The 25122-nt window shown below is 45.1% G+C and overlaps 1 protein-coding gene across 1 annotated transcript in view; it reads right to left on the reverse strand.

Annotated features, from left to right (window-relative positions):
* ccdc22 (coiled-coil domain containing 22) overlaps positions 1-7709 on the reverse strand; it is a 134237-nt gene extending 126528 nt beyond the window's left edge. The window contains exon 1 of the mRNA XM_034173463.1: positions 7459-7709. Within this exon, the coding sequence (XP_034029354.1) occupies positions 7459-7508 (50 nt within the window). The 5' untranslated portion in view covers positions 7509-7709. The remainder of the gene's footprint in view (positions 1-7458) is intronic.
* Between the last annotated feature and the right edge of the window lie 17413 nt (positions 7710-25122).

Raw genomic sequence — 25122 nt, forward strand, 5'->3', positions numbered from 1 at the left:
GAGTTCTGTGCAAGTAAGCTTGTTCTTCTTACAGGAGCACTGTCTGGTACACTTCATTGAAGATTGGCTGCTTGCACCACAGGCACAGACTCTCTGGACAGCACAGGCATCAATTTACCATCTTCTTCATTCCAACCTAGAGTGAGTGGATCAGGGATGACTAGCTCCAGAATGATATCCTGAGTCCAGATGTTCGCTTGCAGATGAGCTCGTCGAATGTGTTCGGACCAGGCTCCTGGTGTTGGTGGAAGTTTGTCCACTCCCTGGTCCATTTTCAACTGCTTGAACAATAGCCAGATCAGATCTTTGGCTTGTGTAACTTTTGTTCTTTTTGGGCAGAAGAGGGCACACAGAAATGCTTCACAGCCACCAGCAACCTCTGTTGATGGCTCATCGCCAACACCCAGGTTTATGAGGGCAGAAATCACCTTGGGTGCTGCAGCCATAAAGGTGTTGAAACATGTCACCTTGCCGTTTCCTCTGATGTACCCTGTGGTGTCACACCCTGCCAGTGCATGCCAGTTGATGAGGGCAGCTGCCTTTCTAGGTCCAAGAGCATCACAGATAGGCTGCAATAGAAGTGTGTGGCGGCGGTCTCCAGTACCCATGATGAGTGCAGCATTTCTGCCAAATTGAGGCACTCTACGGAGAGCCAACAGAAGAACATCTGTGTCCTGTGAATAGATGTGGACAGTGTCACCAGAAGTTGCAATTTCCACAGCATGGAGGATCATAAGTGTGTCGGCTTCCTCTGGAGTACCGACACTGGTAGCAACGTTACAGTCGTAGTTTACCATCACGTTGTTGCGTGTGACAGTCACGAGCTTCAACTTCAATGCACTGTTGTCAATCAGTTGCTGAGCCAGGTAGAAGGTGAGTGAGTCCTTTGTGGCATTACTTGCAAGAAATGTGACCTTATCCTTGATCAGGGTTGAATCCTCAACTTTGAAGGATCGGACTTCCTTCACCTTGCCACGTCTCCGTTCGAGTGCTTTCCTTTAGTGAGGTGGCTTTGGTGTAGTTGTCAAAGACAACCCAAACTGCAGCATAACTTTGAGCTCTTGAGTCGATAAGCTTGACATATTCTGTGGCAAGCTCCTTTCCTGTCTTAATGTTTTGTACAGCCATTAGCTTGTGCAGTACAGCCATTCCATCAACTATCAAGGTGGTCTTCAGAACTTGATGTCTCTTCATTGGCACTGTGCACAAGACTTTCCAGAAGGTGGATCACACTACTCGTCATTTGTAGGGTGAAGGGTCCCATCTGCTTGTAGCAGTGTCCCATTGGTGTGTAAGAACTCATGAGTAGACATTAAACATTAGGTCTCTCTCTTCTAAGTCCCTGTTAGTAAATGATATAATAATTGATCAACATATTGATTTATTCTGCCTTACAGAAACCTGGTTACAGCAGGATGAATATGTTAGTTTAAATGAGTCAACACCCCGAGTCACACTAACTGCCAGAACGCTCGTAGCATGGGCCGAGGCGGAGGATTAGCAGCAATCTTCCATTCCAGCTTATTAATTAATCAAAAACCCAGACAGAGCTTTAATTCATTTGAAAGCTTGACTCTTAGTCTTGTCCATCAAAATTGGAAGTCCCAAAAACCAGTTTTATTTGTTGTTATCTATCGTCCTCCTGGTCGTTACTGTGAGTTTCTCTGTGAATTTTCAGAACTTTTGTCTGACTTAGTGCTTAGCTCAGATAAGATAATTATAGTGGGCGATTTTAACATCCACACAGATGCTGAGAATGACAGCCTCAACACTGCATTTAATCTATTATTAGACTCAATTGGCTTTGCTCAAAATGTAAATGAGTCCACCCACCACTTTAATCATATCTTAGATCTTGTTCTGACTTATGGTATGGAAATTGAAGACTTAACAGTATTCCCTGAAAACTCCCTTCTGTCTGATCATTTCTTAATAACATTTACATTTACTCTGATGGACTACCCAGCAGTGGGGAATAAGTTTCATTACACTAGAAGTCTTTCAGAAAGCGCTGTAACTAGGTTTAAGGATATGATTCCTTCTTTATGTTCTCTAATGCCATATACCAACACAGTGCAGAGTAGCTACCTAAACTCTGTAAGTGAGACAGAGTGTCTCGTCGATAGTTTTATATCCTCTTTGAAGACAACTTTGGATGCTGTTGCTCCTATGAAAAAGAGAGCTTTAAATCAGAAGTGCCTGACTCCGTGGTATAACTCACAAACTCGCAGCTTAAAGCAGATCACCCGTAAGTTGGAGAGGAAATGGCGTCTCACTAATTTAGAAGATCTTCACTTAGCCTGGAAAAAGAGTCTGTTGCTCTATAAAAAAGCCCTCCGTAAAGCTAGGACATCTTACTACTCATCACTAATTGAAGAAAATAAGAACAACCCCAGGTTTCTTTTCAGCACTGTAGCCAGGCTGACAAAGAGTCAGAGCTCTATTGAGCCGAGTATTCCTTTAACTTTAACTAGTAATGACTTCATGACTTTCTTTGCTAATAAAATTTTAACTATTAGAGAAAAAATTACTCATAACCATCCCAAAGACGTATCGTTATCTTTGGCTCCTTTCAGATTGTTCTGTCTGAGTTATTTTCATTAGTTACTTCATCCAAACCATCAACATGTCTATTAGACCCCATTCCTACCAGGCTGCTCAGGAAGCCCTACCATTATTTAATGCTTCGATCTTAAATATGATCAATCTATCTTTATTAGTTGGCTATGTACCACAGGCTTTTAAGGTGGCAGTAATTAAACCATTACTTAAAAAGCCATCACTTGACCCAGCTATCTTAGCTAATTATAGGCCAATCTCCAACCTTCCTTTTCTCTCAAAAATTCTTGAAAGGGTAGCTGTAAAACAGCTAACTGATCATCTGCAGAGGAATGGTCTATTTGAAGAGTTTCAGTCAGGTTTTAGAATTCATCATAGTACAGAAACAGCATTAGTGAAGGTTACAAATGATCTTCTTATGGCCTCAGACAGTGGACTCATCTCTGTGCTTGTTCTGTTAGACCTCAGTGCTGCTTTTGATACTGTTGACCATAAAATTTTATTACAGAGATTAGAGCATGCCATAGGTATTAAAGGCACTGCGCTGTGGTGGTTTGAATCATATTTATCGAATAGATTACAATTTGTTCATGTAAATGGGGAATCTTCTTCACAGACTAAGGTTAATTATGGAGTTCCACAAGGTTCTGTGCTAGGACCAATTTTATTCACTTTATACATGCTTCCCTTAGGCAGTATTATTAGACGGCATTGCTTAAATTTTCATTGTTATGCAGATGATACCCAGCTTTATCTATCCATGAAGCCAGAGGACACACACCAATTAGCTAAACTGCAGGATTGTCTTACAGACATAAGGACATGGATGACCTCTAATTTCCTGCTTTTAAACTCAGATAAAACTGAAGTTATTGTACTTGGCCCCACAAATCTTAGAAACATGGTGTCTAACCAGATCCTTACTCTGGATGGCATTACCCTGACCTCTAGTAATACTGTGAGAAATCTTGGAGTCATTTTTGATCAGGATATGTCATTCAAAGCGCATATTAAACAAATATGTAAGACTGCTTTTTTGCATTTACGCAATATCTCTAAAATTAGAAAGGTCTTGTCTCAGAGTGATGCTGAAAAACTAATTCATGCATTTATTTCCTCTAGGATGGACTATTGTAATTCATTATTATCAGGTTGTCCTAAAAGTTCCCTGAAAAGCCTTCAGTTAATTCAAAATGCTGCAGCTAGAGTACTGACGGGGACTAGAAGGAGAGAGCATATCTCACCCATATTGGCCTCTCTTCACTGGCTTCCTGTTAATTCTAGAATAGAATTTAAAATTCTTCTTCTTACTTATAAGGTTTTGAATAATCAGGTCCCATCTTATCTCAGGGACCTCATAGTACCATATCACCCCAATAGAGCGCTTCGCTCTCAGACTGCAGGCTTACTTGTAGTTCCTAGGGTTTGTAAGAGTAGAATGGGAGGCAGACCCTTCAGCTTTCAGGCTCCTCTCCTGTGGAACCAGCTCCCAATTCAGATCAGGGAGACAGACACCCTCTCTACTTTTAAGATTAGGCTTAAAACTTTCCTTTTTGCTAAAGCTTATAGTTAGGGCTGGATCAGGTGATCCTGAACCATCCCTTAGTTATGCTGCTATAGACTTAGACTGCTGGGGGGTTCCCATGATGCACTGAGTGTTTCTTTCTCTTTTTGCTCTGTATGCACCACTCTGCATTTAATCATTAGTGATTGATCTCTGCTCCCCTCCACAGCATGTCTTTTTCCTGGTTCTCTCCCTCAGCCCCAACCAGTCCCAGCAGAAGACTGCCCCTCCCTGAGCCTGGTTCTGCTGGAGGTTTCTTCCTGTTAAAAGGGAGTTTTTCCTTCCCACTGTCGCCAAGTGCTTGCTCACAGGGGGTCGTTTTGACCATTGGGGTTTTTACGTAATTATTGTATGGCCTTGCCTTACAATATAAAGCGCCTTGGGGCAACTGTTTGTTGTGATTTGGCGCTATATAAATAAAACTGATTGATTGATTGATTGATGAGTACCGATGACTTCCTCTAAGTTGATGTCATCACGCGATGATCTGGCTTTGAGGAGCATTCTGGCAAACAGGGAGAAGGATGCCTTGAGTGTCGTTACTTCTGACCCACTTTTCACCTTGATTTCTGTGGCAGCTGCATTCCATGTCAGCAACTTTGTTTTTGTCATTCCTGTCCTACAGATTTGCCGTTCTACGAACCGTCTAAAGGCATCCTTCCCAACTTACTCTGTTGATACGATGCTCTGTTGCACATTCTCGGGAATGAGTTCCTTAGACGTGAGTTTAAACATGTGATCATGAGATGTCCTGTCAGCATCATCCCTGGGACCAAAGAGATGGCACTCTTTTAGTGCAGCCTTCAGTTTGGTGATTGCCTGTTCCTGGCGTACAACCTTGGCCTGGGAGAGGCAGTGATGGTGCTGTGCTGTAGCTCTGTCAGAAATTGTAACCAGCTGCTCAATCTCTTCAGAGAGCCTTGCTAGCTCAGGTCCTGTGAGACAAAACTTGAGCAAAGTCTGAGTGGATGTTGTGATTCCCGATATGCCTTCCTGCCCTTTGGTAACCTTGCTCATGTGTTTCATGGCATGATCCATGCCAATGCAAGTGAATGGCACACTGTTCTTTGTGTTGACCGTGAAGTTCCCACTGAGAAACTCCTGCCAGGTTTCTGGGTCTGCGGTTTCAAGTTGGTACATGCGAGCAATGTATTCAGGTATGTTCTGTGCATAATCCAGTCGGTTGTAGGCGAAGTAGTAAGTGCACAGTTTCTCAAGCGCTCCCAAGTAAAGGAACAGTTGCCTTCACGGGTTGCCCGGTGAAACTGTATCAGGGCCATTACCTGTCTCATGTACATGCATGCCCACTTGTACATTGGCTCAACGCTGTGTTTTTCATCAAATTCCTGCAGCAGGAGAAATGTCCTGTGTGCTTCACAGACTTCCTGTTGATTTCTCCATGCTTCATCATTATATTTTGTGAGCTCTTTGTTAAAGTTATCTTCTTACATAGAAACAGCATGTAGAAAATTAGGGTTTTTAACACCACATTTGAATACCAGGTCTGTGAGAAAAGTATCCGACGTTTTAATTTTTTTCAAAAACTATATGGTTTTGTATCATGTGCGCTTGCATCAGATAAGCTTGAACCTTTGTGCGCATGCGTGAGTTTTTTCACGCCTGTCGGTTGCGTCATTCGCCTGTGGGCAGGCTTTGAGTGAGCACTGGTCCACCCCCCTCGTCGGATTTTTATTGTTTAGGAATGGCGGAGCGACTGCTGCTTTGTTCCATGAAAATATTTTCAGAAACCCTGCCAGACAGCCAGATGGAAACCATTTGGAAGATTCAGATGGCTTTTGGTGAAGATTCTATCGGTATCACACAGATTAAGGACCATTAAAACTGGATTAAAAGCGGCCCACAGCGGCCTGTCGATGGCCCCGAGCGGCCATCGACAGGCGAATCCGTCCGCACGTCTTTCATTACAAAATCTCCTTTAACAGTGGAATGTGCCGATAAAGTGCTGATCTTCTCTGCTAGTCACAGGACGTCCTGCATCAACAGAGCCTTAAATTTGGAAGTGATCTGCTCGTTCCAGCCTGTCGATGGCCAGTTGGGCCGCCGTGGGCCGTTTTTAATCCAGTTTTAATGGTCCTTAATCCGTGTGATACCGATATAATCTTCACCGAAAGCCATCTGAATCTTCCAAATGGTTTCCATCTGGCTGTCTGGCAGAGTTTCTGAAAAAATTTTCATGGAACAAAGCGGCAGTCGCTCCGCCATTCCTAAACAATAAAAATTCGACGAGGGGGGTGGACCAGTGCTCACTCAAAGCCTGCCCACAGGCGAATGACGCAACCGACAGGCGTGAAAAAAAACTCACGCATGCGCACGAAGGTTCAAGCTTGTCTGATGCAAGCACACGATTCAAATCCATATAGTTTTTGAAAAAAATAAAAAGGTCGGATACTTTTCTAACAGACCTCGTATGGTTTCAAAAAACTACCTAAACCATTATAGAAAAATTGGCAACATCACTTTCTGTATTCAATACAGTCCAAATATTAGTTTTAGCATGGTTACCAAAATTCTACCGAAAATTTTTAAAACCTTTATATTTTTAACATTAGCCGATATACTATCATATCGTATGTCATATTGATATGACAATACTGAGTTATGATAATTCGGCCATATTGTACATCCCTACTGTTAACTAGATGAAAACTTTGATTATTAATTTAAATCTACATAAAAAAAAATGCTTAAAGTGGCAGTAATTGGGGGGGGTCAGCTCAAAGGCAAAAAAGAAAAATGCTTAAAAGGTTATGGGGATATGGGGGAGTTGGTGCCCCGGTGCCCCCCAGAAGCTGAAAGGTTTTAGTGATGCTAATGTTCCCAAGAACCACTTTACTGAAAATAAGTCTGAAGGACCTAAAGGACCTGGTCAGATGGTGAGGAGCTGCCAGGCATGTGAGAGGCAAATAAAGAAAAATGCTTTAAAAGGCAAACACACCTACGAGTGATGAGGAAAACCTGGAGTGTGTCCTTCTCACAGAATTATATTAAATATCTTTGATATATATCTTCAGTATAACTCTATGGCCTTTTGCACAGGAAAAAAATCAAATTAAAAAGCGGTTCATGGCAGTGCTGCAAGAATTCAGACCTGCAGTATCAAAATAAATGCTCACCAAAGGAACACAGAGCTCTGCTATTCTTTTTTATTATTATTTTGAAGGTCCATAAGTACATGTGAAATACACACACAACTTATATTGGACAGAAAACTGCAACAATATGTTTCCATTAGCAGAGTGCGCTGTGCACGCGTTCCTGGAGCCTGTGGCTGCATATTGGATCAGATTACAGTTGAAGATTTGAGTGAAACTTACGTGCCCACTTGTTTCAGAGAGTGGATCAGAATTCTGTCTACTTCCTCCATGGCTGTGTGAAGACGAAGCAGCTAACTCAGCTAACGCCAGAACAGCCCGCTACCATCTCCTCACTGCAGAAAACCGTCTTACTGCCAATAACATGAAACTTTTTTCGACTAAACGAGGCTGAGGCATCTGACACAAAACAAGCGCACAATATCCGCCCAAAAAATACCAAACAAATGTGACAGTTGTGCCTCCTGTTCGGCACACGGAGAGTAGCGGTGTTCATGGGAAGTGGAGTTTTTCATGAAAAGCTGCAGTCAAGAACAACTGACGTAGAAGAAACAAAAGACTTCACATCCCAGCATGCATCAAAATAAGCATTCTCATGACCGGAAGTGGAGCTTTGGGGCTTATGTTTTTCATTTATAAGCAAACGTCATTTTTAAACAGTAAAAAAATAATAATAACATTGTGCTGCAGTTTTAGTAAACTAGATGTTACTACTTTTCATTTTATCAACAGTGTTGTTTCATAATTTTTTCAGTGAAGATCATTCAGCTTCGTCCTTTTTCACTCAGGGTCACTGCAGCAGACCGGGTGGATCTGCATGTTGATTTGGCACACAGTTTACACCAGATGCCTTTCCTGATGCAGCTCCACATTAAGTGGAGAATAGGCAGGGGCGGTCTTGAAATTGCTGCTCTGGAAACAAGTGTACAAACCACTTGGCCGTAACGCCATAAAATGTTCTTTAATGCTAAAATCACATGCTGAATTAGTTACACACCAAAAGTGACATTTGCAAACCCCAATCCCACCTCAGAGTACAAGTTTCCAACCAAAGCATCATCATATTTGGATGGTCACCAGGGCTGGATCCACAGTGAAAATCTGACAGATGCATTTTTGCCCAATGATAAAAAAAAAAAAAATCGTACGTGTCTTGTTATTCAATAATCTTCATTCTTTTATTTGTGTGCAACATACACTGTCACACTTCTTTTAATATATTTATTATACTTCATATAATGTGAACACTTCTTATTTGTATAAATATGATGTCCTAAAACAACAACACTATAACAAAACTCTACACATAAATAGGAATAAAGAAAATCTGTAGTTTTTGTCAAAAGCATTTCCTTTCAGACATTACTGGCATGAATGTCTTTCTGTATATCTGAGCTGAGCTCTTACAGCTGCTGTGCTGCACGTCAGGATGTAATTTGTAAATAAATACAGCACGTCTCATTTTGGGAGGAAAAAAAAACATTTTAGTCGATTGCAGTTTCTTGTGTGTATTACAACATTTGTAAGAGGTGTCATTTTATTTAAAGCAGGGATTTATTTTGAAGTTATTAATTCCGACCGGACTCTGTCTCGGCAGAGAGCCGTGCAGCGTTTGGAGCAACGGAACGGAGGACAATTCTCGTTTCTTGACTGCAACAAGACAAGAGTCCCAGTTAGTGACTTTAATCCACACAAAAGTGACTTTACTGGCTTTGAGAGGGGTGAAGAGGCGGACTTGCGGCTTCTGAAGAGCAGTGAATCAAAGAACCAACGAGCTAGTGGATCAAAGCATTGCTTCAATGGTTCATGCTTCAAAGTGGAGTCGCGCTGCAGAAACAGTTGATTATAGACCCGCTGCAGACCAAACCCTGAATATCCGACTTTATTTGTACGTCCGTATGCCTCTGAAACTCGGAAAAATCCATATAATTACGGACAATCCATATAGATTGACATGTATGGTCAGAAAACCACCGAAAATGTTGGGAAGGTGTCGTAGCACGGACCCACAACAGGGGGCGCAAATGAACGGACAATGAGTAAGCCAAAAGGTAACAATTTACTGTTGTGACAAAACACAACTAAATGTACAGAAATTGCAAAGTCAATGAACACCAGGTGACGTGTGGGCAGGCTCGAAGATAGAAGACCCCGACGAGAGAGAGACCGCGTCCCACACGGCCTCCACCACCAACGGTCTGAAGAACACCGGAGCCGCCAAGTCCCGAATCCCCAGGTGACCTCTGTCTTCGGCTGTCGACCCTGGTACTGCTGGCAGAAAGCAGAAAAAAGATGAATGAGTGTAACTCCTTACACTCAGTGGTCTACAGTTTGTGCACAGTAGGAGGAGAACCTCCACCTCCAAATCACACACTCGTGCAGCTCCTAGTGTGTCCACTTATCTTGTAGCGCGGTTGTCGTCGTCACGCTCCACGCCACTTCCCAGATAAGGGTAAACACCACAGGATACCGGCTGCAACAGAAATTCAGAATCCTACACAACGTGTTAATCAGCAGAGAAAGTACCTCACGGTAGTCGATTTCTCGGCGAGGAGGTGGAGTCCCGATCCGGCTTTTAAGATGGTGATGATGATGATGAACGAGTGACAGCTGGTGCAGGGGATGAATGACAGCTGTCACTTCCTCAGGGTCCGCTTGGAGCCTGCACTCCAAGCAGGGCGCCCTCTGGTGGTGGTGGGCCAGCAGTACCTCCTCTTCAGCGGCCCACATAACAGAAAATGTAATTTCAGTCATCATAGAATGCCTTTCAAACACACTATTGTCTGAAAACTATTTATAAACCACTCACCATTTCTTGCTGAAATAAGCGTCCAATTTTCCTTACACAGCTTTTTTCCTGGATGCCACGATCATCGACTGGACTGGACTGACACTATGTTTGATCCGATTTGAATTTTCCTGTGTACACCTGCGTGGTGCATTGTGGGATCAAATCAAAAGCTGTGTTAACCGCGGGGACACGTTCGGCACTATTCAGGATTATTTGAGATTTTTTTTACCAATGACGAACGATGCATAAAAAAATCTGACCGATGCAACTGCATCGGTCCAAACCGGTCTGGATCCAGGCCTGATCACAGGGGAACAGCCTGCTGTGTGTCCCAAAGGTTTAGAAAAATCTGCAGGTCAAGTATAATTTTTAATTGAGCACACCAAGACCTTAGAATAGCTTACTGATTGAGGTCAGACAATGAAGTTCTGCAATAGAAGTTTTTGAAAGAAGAAGGAAGACTTTTTTTGTTCTTGGCTGGGCCCAATGAGAGACTGGCTACCTTAAAGTGTAGGTGACACGATATGTAATGTTCTTTTGAGCATTTAAGACTTAAATTAAACACACACACTCACTAACACTCATCTTCAACCACTTAGTCCAATTAAGGGTTGCGGGGGGCTGGAGCCTATCCCAGCAGTCATAAAGCGTGAGGTGGGGTACACCCTACACAGGACGCTAGTCTGTTACAGGGTCACATATAGACAAACAAAGACATTCACACCCGTACGCACACCTACAGACAAGTTAAAGTTTCTAATCCACCTAACCTGCGTGTCTTTTGGATGTGGGAGGAAACTATTGATTACATGATGAATAAGCAGTGATAAATGTTGATTACTATGCGCATATAATTAATATATCCTTCAACAGCAATAAGCTCTATTGATGTGTAAATGACCACTTCTTAAACATTAAAACACACTCATGAATGAAACAAGTTATTCTTAGCTCAATAAAAGATAAAGCATAATTAAATGGATCTAAAAAGGAAAAAGGCACAAATGGTTAATGCATGTTTAAGCACACTTAGGATATATATTCCTTCAGCTTCTTGTATATTTACATAAAACAAACACAAGAACAACGTCTAGAAACCCAGATAATATACAACCCCAATTCCAGTGAAGTTGGGACACTGTGTAAAATGTAAACTAGAAGCACTCGGAGAGCGCAAACCTCCGCCAAGGCCATAGGATCACTGACGTCACATGGAATACCCTTTGGCAAAGAGACTTATTCCACGTCGTTTCACGCATCTACCATCATGTTTCAGATTCAGTGGTTAAACCCTTAGATCTTCAGCAAATGTGTTTATAAGGAGAAACTGCATGAACTACACAAGTTTTTTTTTATTTTCTAATATGTTTATTCAATGAGGAGATCCAAATGCTAAATTATTGTTGTGTCCTAACTTAATTTTTGTTCAGCCTTTGTGACCCGTCTTTTGGCCCTATCCTGCAATGATAAAGGATCCTTAAAAAAATTGCTGGATCCGGATTGTGTTCCGGATTATAACCAAAATTTAATGACTTCTAAGTTAGGCTAAGATACACCCCTGGTAAAAATTTTATTGAAATCCATTGAGGATTTTTTTGAGTAATCCTGCTAACAAACCAACCAACCAACCAACAAACAAACAGACGCGACTGAAAACATAACCTCCTTGGCGGAGGTAATAAAAACAGAATACAATGATTTTGTTGTATGGGCCGCCAGAAGAGGAGGTACTGCTGGCCCAACACCAGAGGGCGCCCTGCCTGAAGGCAGGCTTCAGGCACCAGAGGGCACAGTCGCCTCTCAGGAGCAATCAGGAGCACCGGTATTGACAGCTGTCACACATCCCATCATCATCACCTCAACCCATAAAAGCCGGGCAGTGACTCCACCTCCCTGCCGAGAAATCAGCTTACTTGACAGGTAAACCTCTCAGCCGTTTCTGTGCCTTACGCACACGTTTTTGCATCTGAGCTTTTGCAGTTGTAATGTTTTTGCATCTGAGTTTTTGCAGTTGTAATGTTTTTGCAGTTGTAACCTTTTGTACACTAGCAGCTTGTAGCTGAGTTTGTGGATGTTGGAAGGAGTTGGCGCACCCGCTCCTCACTCCTGAACTTATTAAGTGTTACATAAGGACCTGCACATACTCTGTGCACCTGTGATCAGGAGGTGGAGGTTTTTCCCACCAGAAAGGAACTGTGTTTTTGCTGACTGTTGCTGGGTGTTCCACACACCCACATAACCTGTTTGTTCTTCCTGCCAGCAGTACCGGATCTGACAGCTGGAGGCAGTGGCCACCTGGGGACTCAGGACTTGGCGGCTCCGGTATGTTGCAGGTCTCTGTTGGCAGTGGAACCGTGTGGGGCCGGGCTCTTCTCTGGACAGGCGTCTCCTATCCTCGAGCCTGCCCACACGTCACCTTTGACATTGATTGACTGTTCTTAAACGCAGCATTTGTATTCAGTTGTGCACCTTTTCACAACATTAAATTGTTACCTTTTGGCATCTCCATTGTCCGTTCATTTACTCCCCCTGCTGTGGGTCCGTGTCATTCACTTTCCCACCTCATTTGCCGAGATATCGCTCTACCAAGGAGGTAACGAACTCAGCCAGCCATTCATCATTTGTGAAAGGAACGTATTTGATAAGTATACTAGTTACCAGACAGTGTTGTTTCTGATTAGAGGTGGAGGTGGTGTTTTCCACCCCCACGTGTTGTTGGGTGCAGCCGCACCCACGTCTGACTGTGTCTGTTCCTCGCCAGCAGTACCGGATCCGACGAGCGGAGGCAGTGACCACCTGGGAGTTCGGGACTTGGCGGTTCCAGTATTCCCGGGGTTCGGTGGCAGAGGAAATCGGGTGGTTCCGGTTCGACTTGGACAGACGTCTCCTATCGTCGAGCCTGCCCACACGACACCGTTGGAATTTAACTCGAGACCGAAATTGTAATTTGTTGTATTTGTTGTGCGTGTTCACAACGGTAAAGCCTTGTTATTTGACTTTCTTCATTGTCCGTTCATTTGCGCCCCCTGTTGTGGGTCCATGTACTGACACTTTCCCAACACCGAGTCATTTTGGGCTATCCATGGATGAGTAAACACAATCCCCGGATTGATTGGCCATCTGGGGTTGTGGCTCAATGGAGCGAAACCTGCCATCGGGAGTGTCTAAGATCCTCGGTTCCACCCGGTGTGACAGCTAAATAGGAGGTTCGAGTCCCCCCCAATCTTGCGGCGGTGCCAGCTGAGTACCACAACCTTGCTGATGTTTTCAGCAAAGATCTGGCACTCACGCTGCCCCTGCACCATCCGTATGATTGTGCCATTGATTTGATCCCGGGTGTTGAGTACCCGTCCAGCAGGCTGTACAACCTCTCACATCCTGAGCGCGAATCAATGGAGACCTACATCCGGGACTCTTTAGCTGCCGGGTTGATCCAGAACTCTACCTCTCCGATGGGTGCTAGTTTCTTTTTTGTGGGCAAGAAAGACGGCGGACTCCGTCCATGCATTGATTACAGAGGGCTGAACGAGATCACGGTTCGCAACCGATACCCGTTACCTCTGTTGGATTCAGTGTTCACGCCCTTGCATGGAGCCAAAATGTTCACCAAATTGGATCTTAGAAATGCGTATCACCTGGCTCAGATCCGGAAGGGAGACGAGTAGAAGATGGCATTCAACACCCCATTAGGTCACTTTGAGTACCTGGTCATGCCGTTCGGCCTCACAAACGCACCCGCGCCATTCCAAGCTTTGGTAAATGATGTCTTGCAGGACTTCCTGCATCAGTTCGTCTTCGTTTATCTGGACGATATTCTCATCTTCTCCCTGGATCCTGAGACCCATGTACATCAGGTCCTGCAGCGGTTGTTGGAGAACCGGCTGTTTGTGAAGGGTGAGAAGTGTGAGTTCCACCGCACTTCTTTGTCCTTCCTGGGGTTCATCATCTCCTCCAACTCTGTCGCCCCTGATCCGGCCAAGGTTGCGGCGGTGAGAGATTGGCCCCAACCAACAAGCCGTAGGAAGCTGCAACAGTTCCTCGGCTTTGCAAACGTCTATCGGAGGTTCATTTTTTATTAATTTTCAATAATTTCACAGCCAATACAAAAGATGTCATCTTACAATGTTGAAAATGACAGCAGAAATAATACAAGGTGTACATAAAGTATTGAACTGATATGAAAAAATAACACCCAGGTAGAGAATATCAAATCAGTATTGCCATTATCCAATCAACATTGCTGTATATGCTATTAGTGGTAGAAGCAAATTAAAAAGTTAAAGGTGGTGTATGGGGATTTCGGGAAGGGGGGGTGGAGCCAGGTTACTTTTATGTTACCTTATTTGTTTATTTTTCTCATTACATGTTATTACTATATTTTGTTTTCTTGTACTAAGATTTCCCCTGATTTTTTTCAAAATATTTCAGAAAAGGATCCCAAATTAAGTGAAGTGTTTAGTTTCCTTCTTAGCTCAAACTTGATCCTTTGTAATTGAATATGTTTCATAACGTCCAATAGTAGATTGTAATAGGTTGGAGGATTCTTTTGTTTCCAGTTCAATAGAATTAGCCTTCTGGCCAACAAAGTTATAAATTTGATAAGTGTTTTGTGTTTATTCAAAAGACCAAGAGTGGGTGAGGGTACACCAAACAGCGCAAGTACAGGATCTAGACAAATTCGTATTTGACAGATTTCTGACAACATAGTAAATATTTTTATCCAATATGTGGATATATTTGGACATCCCAAAAGGTATGAGCAAGTGAAGCTTGATCTTGTCCACAACAATCACATGTTGCTTTTACACCAGGAAACAGTTTGGAAAGTCGTATCTTGGAGTAGTGTAACCTGTGTAGAATCTTGAATTGAATCAGGCCATGTCGGGCGCAGATTGAGGACGAGTGGACGTTGTCTTGAGCCTTGGTCCATTGAGAGCCAGTGATGGTAATTCCAATGTCTTGTTGCCACTTTTCCTTTAAATGGTCCGATGTGGGCATATTTTCAATATCAAACAACATGTTACATATTTTTGAAATTGAACCTTTTTTCAAAGGTTCTTTCGGGAATACTGTATTCAATTTGTACTCAGGAGGCTGATATGGGGAACACTGTTTTCACAAAACTACGAATTTGTAAGTATTTGAAAAAATCTGTTTCGGTATTTTATATTTTTCACAAAGTTGATTAAATGTGGCAAAGATATTTTGAATAAACAGATCTTGTATAGAATTTATACCAGCCTTAATCCACTGATTGAAGGAGACTCCTGACAGAGTTGGAGTAAATTCATGATTATGCATGATCGGAGCCAACAGTGAAATGTCTTTCCACTTGAAATGTTTTCTGATTTGGTGGAGAATTTTTATTGAATGGGAAACTACAAGATTCTTAATTTTGGGGATGGTCGCTTTAACAGAAGCATAAAGAATTGCCTGTAAAGAAGATGGTCGAGTGCACATCTCCTCTCTTGACCCAATCAGCCTCCTCAACATTACACCACAGACATAATTCGTAAATTACAAGACCAATAATAAAATCTGAAGCTAGGAAGACCCATCCCCCCGAGCCCTTTAGGTCTTTGTAAAAATGATTTTTTTAATACGGTGGTCTTTTTGTTCCAAATTAATTGTGAGATTAAGTTCTCTAGTTTAGAGAAGAATGCTTTGGTAATGAAATATGGTATACATTGAAACAGAAATAAAAACTTTGGCAACACATTTATTTTTATAATGTTAATCTTCCCTGCCAGAGAGATTGGAAGGTTAGTCCACCTATCCAAGTTCTGTTTTGTTTGTTCAGAGATAAATAATTGTGTTTAAAAAGACCAGAAAACTGTCACTTGAATACCCAAATATTTAAATATCAGTGACTGTAAAGGGATATAAGCAAAGAGAGGGATCAGGTGGACCAATCCTGGATCCTACTGGGAAGAGTACTTTTGAGGAAATTTGTTTTATATCCTGAAATTGTGCCGAAAACCTTCAATATTGGCAGGGAGTCCTTTGCATTTGACACGTATAGCAGTAGTAAAGATGAATGGTCCAAAATACCTTCAACCAGAATCCAGTCTCTCATTGGAAGCTATAGGAAGCGTTTAGAGGCTGTTTTTTCTGCAAAAGGAGGTGCTACTAAATATTGATGTATTGTTTCTGTTGGGGTGCCCAAATTTATGCACCTGCCTAATTTTGTTTAAAGAATTATTGCACACATTCTGTAAATACTAGAAACTTCATTTCACTTTTCAAATATCAGTGTGTTCTTCTGTTATATGATATATTTAACTGAAATTGCTGATCCAAACAACCAATGATTTATAAAGGGAAATCATGGAAATAATCAGGGGTGCCCAGACTTACATACCACTGTGTGTATGTGTATATATATATATATATATATATATATATATATATATATATATATATATATATATATATATATATATATATATATATATATATATATATATATATATATACATACACGCACTGGCGTGTTGCCCATGGGCTCTAGATTGTGTTCATATAATATGAGGGTAGGCTGAAAAGTTCTAAGCTGAGCCTTAGAACTTTTCAGCCTACCCTCGTAGATAGCTGGCATTTTTCAAGGGTGGTAATAAATTATGCAAAGTTTCTATAATAAGTTGGAATGGTGTGTGAGTCCAGACTTTTACATACCATTGTACCTTGGATAAGTATATTTAAATTAAAAAGCAGGCTATAAGTATGTAATTACAACCTATAAGTTCACTAGTACTGCGTCCATCCATTTTCTAAACCCGCCTATTCCAGTTAATATTTGGGGGTGGGGGCGAGGGGGCTGGAACATATCAGGCAAGTGGTGGGGTTCAATCTTGACTGACCACCAGTCTATGGCAGTGCCGACATGTATAGATGTAACTGGATGTGTTTGAAGAACAGTCTCAGACGTGGGTATCTTTGGAGGTTGTTTCCAATTAATTTCTGACAAAACAGTAAAATAAAAATCTTCCGGTCAGTGACTTCCATACAGTATTTCTCTCTCCCACGGAGATCAGAAACAAAAGGGCTAACATATTAAATAATTTATACAGAATATTACAGATCTGACGAAAAAAGTAAAATAATCTTTCGGTCAGTGACTTCCATACGACATGCCCCTACACAAATTAAATGACACAGCGTATGTTTCAGTATATAGTAGGCACTTTATAACAAACCTAAACTAGCCAGTAAACTTAAAAATGCAATTAACAGAAGCTAAAACAGAAATTACCTCCCAACTGCAAGATGACTTGCTGCTCTTACGGAGATCAGTAGCAAAAGTGGAGAAGTAAAGGCCTTATAGAGGGCAGTGTCACATTATAACATGAACGTAGGGGGACAGATACAAATGAAGGTTCCACATCAGACTTGGAGGCCCAACCTGTTGGGTATCAACTAAAATAAATAAAAAAGAAATAAAGGTCCACACGGATGGCCAGCCTAATTAACACATCCAAGTCCTCTGGAAGGTCGACTGCAATTAGCTGGTCCTTCACATAACCAGCGAGTCCTTGAAAGAACACATCAGTCAGTTCCGCAGGATTCCACTCACTTTTGATAGCCAGGATATGAAAGTCTATAGCATAATCTGAAACATTCCGAGCGCCCTGCCTCAGCTGCATGAAGGATCGAGCTGCCTCTCGACCGGGTGATGGGTGTTAGAACACCTGCTGTAATGCAGTGGTGAAGAGTACGAGAGATTGACAGGACTTGGATTGCCTGCTCCATTCTGCCGTAGCCCAGGATGCCACCCGCCCCGTGAGGTGAGATATCACTCCAGCGAACCCATGCAGCTGGGATGTACACACATCTCCCTGGAAGAGCATCGTCAACGTCAAGAGGGATGCTGCTTCTACTGCACACAATTGGGACATTTAATTTCAAGTTGCCAGGTCAGGGGTGTCCCTACGTAAAATAACTCACCAGTCTGGGTGAGTCAAATTACGATTCCCCCACCCGTCTCAAAATACAATCAAAGTCAAGCTAACCTCTGAGCAGTGCACTCAGGATCTGATGCTAATCTTCTGCATTCCTCTCTCGCCAGGACTCTGCACCTTAGATTGCACTGTCTCTGTCGCCTTCTGGTGGTTAATGCCATAGACAGCGATTCGCTCAGTCAGATTTCTCATCAAATGCAAATGGTTCAACTCACGGTAGCTGATCATTCTGAGAATATTAGTGTTCCTATCTTTAATAGGATGACTCATTTCGACTGGGCTTGCGGCCAGATTAATTAACGGAATCTGCACTGTTATAATACCTGCCTTAGTAGACATCCTGTTCAGCTTATTATCACTTCACCACACCTTACCAGCATTCCTGAATGCTACCATGACCTTGCTCAAGTCTTCAATAAAGGCAAAGCCAAGTCCTTGCCTCCACCCCGCTGCTATGACTGCGCTATAGACTTATTCCTTGGAACCAGCTCTCCGATCAGAGTTGGTTGTCAAAGCTCGCTGAACACAACTGCAGGACACAAACACACAGCTCTGTAAGTTTAAATCATTTACTGAGTTCGTTAGCTGGGGTCGGTACACAGAAAGGCAGTCAAACAGGAGCAGAAGTACAAAAAGCATTAGGCTGGAGGCGTGGTTGAGAAAGGCAAGCAGGTGGTCAAAAACAACAATGAAGCAAAACAAGGGAAGACAGAGCTGCAAAGAAGGCACAAGGTGCATCGATCTGGCAAGGAACTAACACACCCAGTGATCTTATATAACCCCAGGAGATGAGCAGCAAATCAGGAACAGATGTGCATGGAAAGCACCAGAACAAGGGTGTGGCAAGAGAGGGAAACACCCACCACCAAGAACCAAGAGATAAGAGACCACAGAGCTAGAGACAGACCCAAGCAGAAAAACCCAGCAAGAGAATAAAAATGCAAAAACCAATGAAATAAGAAAAATAACAAACACACCAGAGAAAAGAAATAAAAACAGATAACCAACAAATTCAAATCCTGACAGTCCTGCTCCCCCCCCCCCCCCCCCACACACACACACACACTCCCCGAAGGGCCAAACACTCTGTCTGTTTTTGCCAAAGACACTTTTGCCAAAGATACTTAGACCGCTGATGTTTTACGTTCTCCAGTGGAATGCACGAAGTTTGATATCCAATGGACAGGAGCTGAAGAGTTTTATAGGTACATTTCTTGAGAGGCCTAAAGTCTTTTGTATCCAGGAAACATGGTTGAAGTCCTGTCTGGATTTTGTGTTCCTGGGTTATGTCTGTTTACGTAAGGACAGGACTTCATCCAGTGGGGGTTGTGCTACATTCCTGTTGCAAGGTGTCCAGTATAGGAGACTAGATATTACTTCAGACCTTGAATGTGGGGTGTGGATGTTTGCAGCTCAGGTAGGTTTTTGATCATAAATTTTTATAACCCATGTCACTCTCTGGATTTGGGGGTTTTGGACCAGGTTATGCAGCAAGTACGTCTCCCAGCAGTGTGAGTGGGGGATTTTAATGCCCATAACCCATTGTGGGGTAGTACAAAATGGGACTCTAATGGGGTGGTTCTGGAGGGTTTCCTGGATAGATATGGCTTGGTGGGACTAAATGATGGGAGACCAACTAGGTTTGATTTGAGGACTAAGAGTATGCCGTGTATAGATTTAACATTTGCTTCAGCTGTACTTGCTGGGTGTGGTCATTGGGATGTGCTTGGTGGTTACACTATGGGTAGCGATCATTTCCCTATCTTGTGTAGGTTTTGGAGAGACCTTCGGTTAAAGCAGGAGGCCCAGTCGACAAGATTTAACTTCCAGAGAGCAGACTGGGGTGAATTTCGTGACTGTCTTTCAGAGTTTGTAGAGGAGGTGACCAGTGATGGAAGTATGCTTGAGTGGAGTAGGTCCTTTTGTGGGGCTATTAGGACCGTAGCAGAAAAGGCCATTCCAGTTAAAGTGGCGCGGAAAGGTAAAAAAAAAATGGTGCCATGGTGGAGCCAGGCATGTGATGATGCTGTTCAAGCCTGTAACAAGGCCTATAGGAAATTGAGAAAGTTCCTGACCACTCCTAATGTTGTTGCATTTAAAAAGTGTAGAGTTGCAGCCAGAAGGATCATTAAATCAGCTAAGCGAGAGAGCTGGCAACAGCATTGTGGAACTTTGGGTGCTCAAACTCCACTTCGGCAGGTCTGGAATATGATGCACCGTATGGCTGGGATTAGCAAAGGGGTCGCTGTTCCTATTTTGAAAGAGGGCACTATAGAGGCTGTGGACAATAAAGCAAAGGCTGACCTCTTGGCGAAAGCATTCCAGCGGGTTTCCAGTGACATTAATATTGATGCACATGGTCTGAGGAGAGAGATGACCCTTCTTCAAGAGGGGTTTAAGTTGGACTACAGTAATGATAACTCTGCTGTGATCAATTTCTTCTTTTCTATGAAGGAGTTAAAGGGAGCAATAGAGCAAGGGCGGCACACTGTTCCTGGTATAGATAGCCTGGGGTACCAGCTTTTTCAGCATTTGGATGACATTGCGCTGGGTGAACTGCTGTCTTTGATTAATACAGTGTGGGCAGAGGTGTCTTCCAGAGGACTGGAAATGGGCAATCATTGTGCCCATTCTTAAACCTGGCAAAGAGGCAGGGAGCCCCTTGTTGTATAGGCCTATTGCTCTTACACCTGTTATATGTAAGATTACGGAGAGAATGGTTACGGATAGGTTGGTATTTCAACTGGAGCAGGAGGAATAGCTTTCACCTTCCCAAAAATGGTTTTAGGCTTGGGAGAGCCCCAATGGATTCTGTGTTGGTTTTAGATAGTGATATTAAGAAAGCGTTGAGCAATCGTCAAGCTGTGTTGATGGTTTTTATAGATATTGAAAAAGCATATGATATGCTGTGAAAGGAAGGTCTTGTAATAAAACCTTTTGATGCAGGTATAAAGGGGAGGATGTTGAACTGGATTAAACACTTCTTGAGTGCTAGAAGTGTTCAGGTTAGAGTGTGTAACTGTTTTTCTGATGATTTTCTTGTTGATAATGGGACCCCTCAGGGCAGTGTTATCAGTCCGATCCTTTTCAATGTTATGGTTAATTGTTGGGAAAGTGTAGGTACACGGACCCACAACAGGGGGCGCAAATGAACGGACAATGGAGTAGGTCAAATAACAACACTTTACTGTTGTGAATGTGCACAACAAATACAACAGATTACAACAATAGACAAGAGTCAATTCTCAAAGGTGTCGTGTGGGCAGGCTCGAAGATAGGAGACGCCTGTCCAAAGCAGAACCGGAACCACACGATTTCCTCCGCCACCAGACCCCGGGAATACTGGAGCCGCCAAGTCCCGAACTCCCAGGTGGCCACTGCCTCCGCGTGTCGGACCTGGTACTGCTGGCGAGGAACAAAAAGCAATTAAATGAGGGCGCGTTTGCACCCAGGAATCCGTACGGCAGGAAAGCTACCTCCACCTCTCGTTGGAAAAGTAGTCCACAATACAATGCACAAAATAACAAAGGATACTGTCAAACAGTCAGCTGAGGTACGTTACCTTCCAGATAGAACGATATCTCGGCAAAGAGGTGGAGATGTCGTCCTGCTGATACACCCCTGCTGATCAGATGATTGGTGACAGCTGTCGTAGGCGATAAGTGACAGCTGTCACCCCGGCTGCTCCTGTGAGGCGGCAGCGCCCTCTGGTGCCTGGAGCCCGCACTCCAGACAGGGCGCCCTCTGGTGGTGGTGGGCCAGCAGTACCTCCTCTTCAGCGGCCCACACAACAGGACCCCCCCCTCAACCTCGACCAGGCTTGTCCGGGTGGCGGCGGTAGAAATCGGTCAGGAGGGCCGGGTCCAGGATAAAGCTCCTCTTCACCCAGGAGCGTTCTTCGGGTCCGTACCCCTCCCAGTCCACCAAATACTGGAAGCCCCGGCCCATCCTGCGGACATCCAAGAGCCGGCGCACAGTCCAAGCCGGCTCGCCATCGATGATCCGGGCAGGAGGTGGTGCCGGACCCGGAGTACAGAGGGGTGAGGTGTGATGGGGCTTGATCCGGGACACGTGGAAAACAGGATGGATCCGCAATGAGGCCGGAAGCAGAAGCCTCACTGCGGCGGGACTGAGTACCTTGATGATCTTAAACGGACCGATATACCGGTCCTGCAGTTTAGGGGAGTCCACTTGAAGGGGAATGTCCTTAGTAGACAACCACACTGCCTGCCCTGGCCGGTACGTAGGGGCCGGGGTTCGCCGACGGTCTGCATGGGCCTTTGTCCTCATCCGGGCCCTCAGCAAGGCAGAACGGGCGGCACGCCACACCCGACGGCACTTCCGTAGGTGGGCCTGGACCGAGGCCACACCGACCTCTCCCTCAACCACCGGAAACAAAGGAGGTTGGTACCCCAGACATACCTCGAAAGGGGAGAGGCCGGTGGCCGACGACACCTGGCTGTTATGGGCATACTCGATCCAGGCCAGATGGATACTCCAGGCCGCCGGGTGCGCGGCTGTCATGCAACGCAGGGCCTGCTCCACCTCCTGATTGGCCCGTTCTGCTTGCCCGTTGGTCTGGGGATGATACCCGGATGAGAGACTCACCGTGGCCCCCAGTTCCCGGCAGAAGCTCCTCCAGACTTGCGAGGAGAACTGGGGACCGCGATCGGAGACTATGTCTGTTGGGATCCCATGCAGCCGGACGACGTGGTGGACCAGGAGGTCCGCTGTCTCCTGGGCCGTCGGGAGCTTCGGGAGGGCCACGAAGTGGGCCGCCTTGGAGAATCGGTCCACTATCGTGAGGATGGTGGTGTTGCCCTGGGACGGCGGGAGGCCCGTGACAAAATCCAGGCCGATGTGGGACCAGGGGCGATGGGGCACGGGCAGCGGCTGGAGCAGTAACGAAGCCCTGCGATGATCAGCCTTGCCCCTGGCGCAGGTGGTGCAGGCCTGGATATAATCCCGGACGTCAGCCTCTAGGGACGCCCACCAGAAGCTCTGCCGGACAACTGCCACGGTTCTTCGCACCCCTGGATGACAGGAGAGCTTAGAGCCGTGACAGAAGTCCAGGACTGCAGCCCTAGCTTCTGGTGGGACGTAGAGTCTGTTCTTCGGCCCAGTTCCGGGGTCCGGGCTTTGTGCCAGGGCCTCCCGGACGGTTCTCTCTACGTCCCAGGTAAGGGTGGCCACGATAGTGGACTCCGGGATGATGGGTTCCGGTGGATCCGACAACTCCGCTTTGACTTCTTCTTCATGTACCCGGGACAAGGCATCCGATCTCTGGTTTTTGGTCCCGGGACGGTAGGTGATCCGGAAGTCAAAACGGCCGAAGAACAGTGACCAGCGGGCTTGCCTGGGGTTCAACCGCTTGGCGGTCCTGATATACTCCAGGTTCCGGTGGTCAGTGAAAACCGTGAATGGCACGGACGTTCCCTCCAACAGATGTCTCCACTCTTCAAGAGCCTCTTTCACCGCAAGGAGTTCTCGATTGCCGACGTCATAGTTCCATTCGGCCGGGGTCAACCTGCGGGAAAAATAGGCACACGGGTGAAGGACCTTATCGGTCTTCCCGCTCTGGGAAAGCACAGCTCCTATCCCTGAGTCCGAGGCGTCCACTTCAACCACTAACTGGCGACTAGGATCGGGCTGCACCAGAACGGGTGCAGACGAGAAGCGCCGTTTCAACTCCTTGAACGCAGCATCGCAAAGATCCGACCAGGTGAAGGGGACTTTTGGTGAGGTCAGGGCTGTCAGGGGGCTAACTACCTGACTGTAGCCCTTAATGAACCTCCTGTAGAAATTAGCAAAGCCGAGGAACTGTTGCAGCTTCCTACGGCTGGTGGGTTGGGGCCAGTCTCTCACCGCCGCGACCTTGGCCGGATCAGGAGCGACGGAGTTAGGGGAGATGATAAACCCCAGGAAGGACAAAGAAGTGCGGTGAAACTCGCACTTCTCGCCCTTCACAAACAGCCGGTTCTCTAATAACCGCTGCAGGGCCTGACGTACATGCCGGACATGGGTCTCAGGATCCGGAGAAAAGATGAGTATATCGTCCAGATATACGAAGACGAATCGGTGCAGGAAATCCCGCAAGACATCATTAACCAATGCTTGGAACGTCACGGGGGCGTTTGTAAGACCGAACGGCATGACCAGGTACTCAAAGTGACCTAACGGGGTGTTAAATGCCGTCTTCCACTCGTCTCCCTTCCGGATCCGAACCAGGTGATACGCATTCCTGAGATCGAGCTTGGTGAACATTTGGGCTCCATGCAGGGGCGTGAACACTGAATCCAACAAGGGCAATGGGTATCGGTTACGAACCGTGATTTCGTTCAGCCCCCTGTAATCAATGCATGGACGTAGTCCGCCATCCTTTTTTCCCACAAAAAAGAAACCTGCACCCATCGGGGAAGTGGAATTCCAGATCAACCCGGCAGCTAAAGAGTCCCGGATGTAGGACTCCATTGATTCGCGCTCAGGTCGTGAGAGGTTGTACAGCCTGCTGGACGGGAACTCAACGCCTGGAACCAAATCAATGGCACAATCGTACGGACGGTGGGGGGGAAGGGTGAGCGCCAGATCCTTACTGAACACATCCACAAGGTCATGGTACTCCACCGGCACCGTCCCCAGATTGGGCGGGACTCTGACCTCCTCCTTAGCCTGGGAACCGGGAGGAACCGAGGAACCTAAGCATACCCGATGGCAGGTCTTGCTCCACTGCACCACTACCCTGGACGGCCAATCGATCCGGGGATTGTGTTTTAACATCCAGGGGAACCCTAAAATCACACGGGAGGTAGCAGGAGTCACAAAAAACTCGATCTCCTCCCGGTGATTTCCTGACACCACCAGAGTTACTGGTGGTGTCTTATGTGTGATTGGAGGGAGTAGGGAGCCGTCTAGTGCCCGCACCTGCACAGGCAAGGTAAGCGCCACCAGAGGGAGCCCTATCTCCCTGGCCCATCTGCTGTCTAACAGATTCCCTTCAGAGCCCGTGTCCACCAGTGCTGGGGCCTTCAGGGTTAAATCCTCATAAAGGATTGTAACTGGGAGTCGTGTGGCAACGTGGGTGTGTCCCACGTGAATGTCTCGGCCCACCCCTAGCCCAGTTTCTAGGGGCGGGCGTTG

This window comes from Thalassophryne amazonica, chromosome 6 (genome assembly GCF_902500255.1).
Source record: "Thalassophryne amazonica chromosome 6, fThaAma1.1, whole genome shotgun sequence".
Lineage (NCBI taxonomy): Eukaryota > Metazoa > Chordata > Actinopteri > Batrachoidiformes > Batrachoididae > Thalassophryne > Thalassophryne amazonica.